We start from the raw sequence: 388 nt of genomic DNA, 5'->3' as shown, positions 1-388 counted from the left end.
AAACATGTTACGGATATTTTTATCAGTGTACTTTCTTACATGTCAGCCCCTCTTCAATCCTGTCATGTATGGCTTGAACATGTCCAAAATACGGACCATATGTAAAAATCTGCTCTTAGGTTATGTTGGGAAGAGCAGGATATTAATCAAAATTGTTCAGATTGAGAAATAAGAGATAAACTACACTGATATGAAGAATGAGCGGTTCTACATATGATATATTGTTTATGCTTTGGAAATTTACCATTCGACAGCTGATGCAGACATGTCTAACAGTCATTGAAATCAGTCAAATAAAAATAATGGAGATGTAAAAAAATGAGGAAGTGTCTTCATTCCCAGACAGATTATTGAAAACTGTTTGAATAATGAAAGAAAAGATAATTGT

At 32.7% G+C, this 388-nt stretch overlaps 1 protein-coding gene across 1 annotated transcript in view; it reads left to right on the top strand.

Moving 5' to 3' along the window:
* Positions 1-172, top strand: part of LOC146654824 (olfactory receptor 10A3-like) — a 978-nt gene extending 806 nt beyond the window's left edge. Inside the window, exon 1 of the mRNA XM_085380587.1 lies at positions 1-172. This exon is cut by the window's left edge and continues 806 nt beyond it. Within this exon, the coding sequence (XP_085236713.1) occupies positions 1-172 (172 nt within the window).
* The last annotated feature ends 216 nt before the right edge of the window (positions 173-388 follow it).

This window comes from Rhamphochromis longiceps, linkage group LG14 (assembly GCF_057381845.1).
Source record: "Rhamphochromis longiceps isolate RC_006_pf linkage group LG14, R_longiceps_female_GT1.1, whole genome shotgun sequence".
Lineage (NCBI taxonomy): Eukaryota > Metazoa > Chordata > Actinopteri > Cichliformes > Cichlidae > Rhamphochromis > Rhamphochromis longiceps.
Note: the sequence above shows the minus strand (reverse complement) of the source record. Positions and strands in the feature narration are given on the sequence as shown.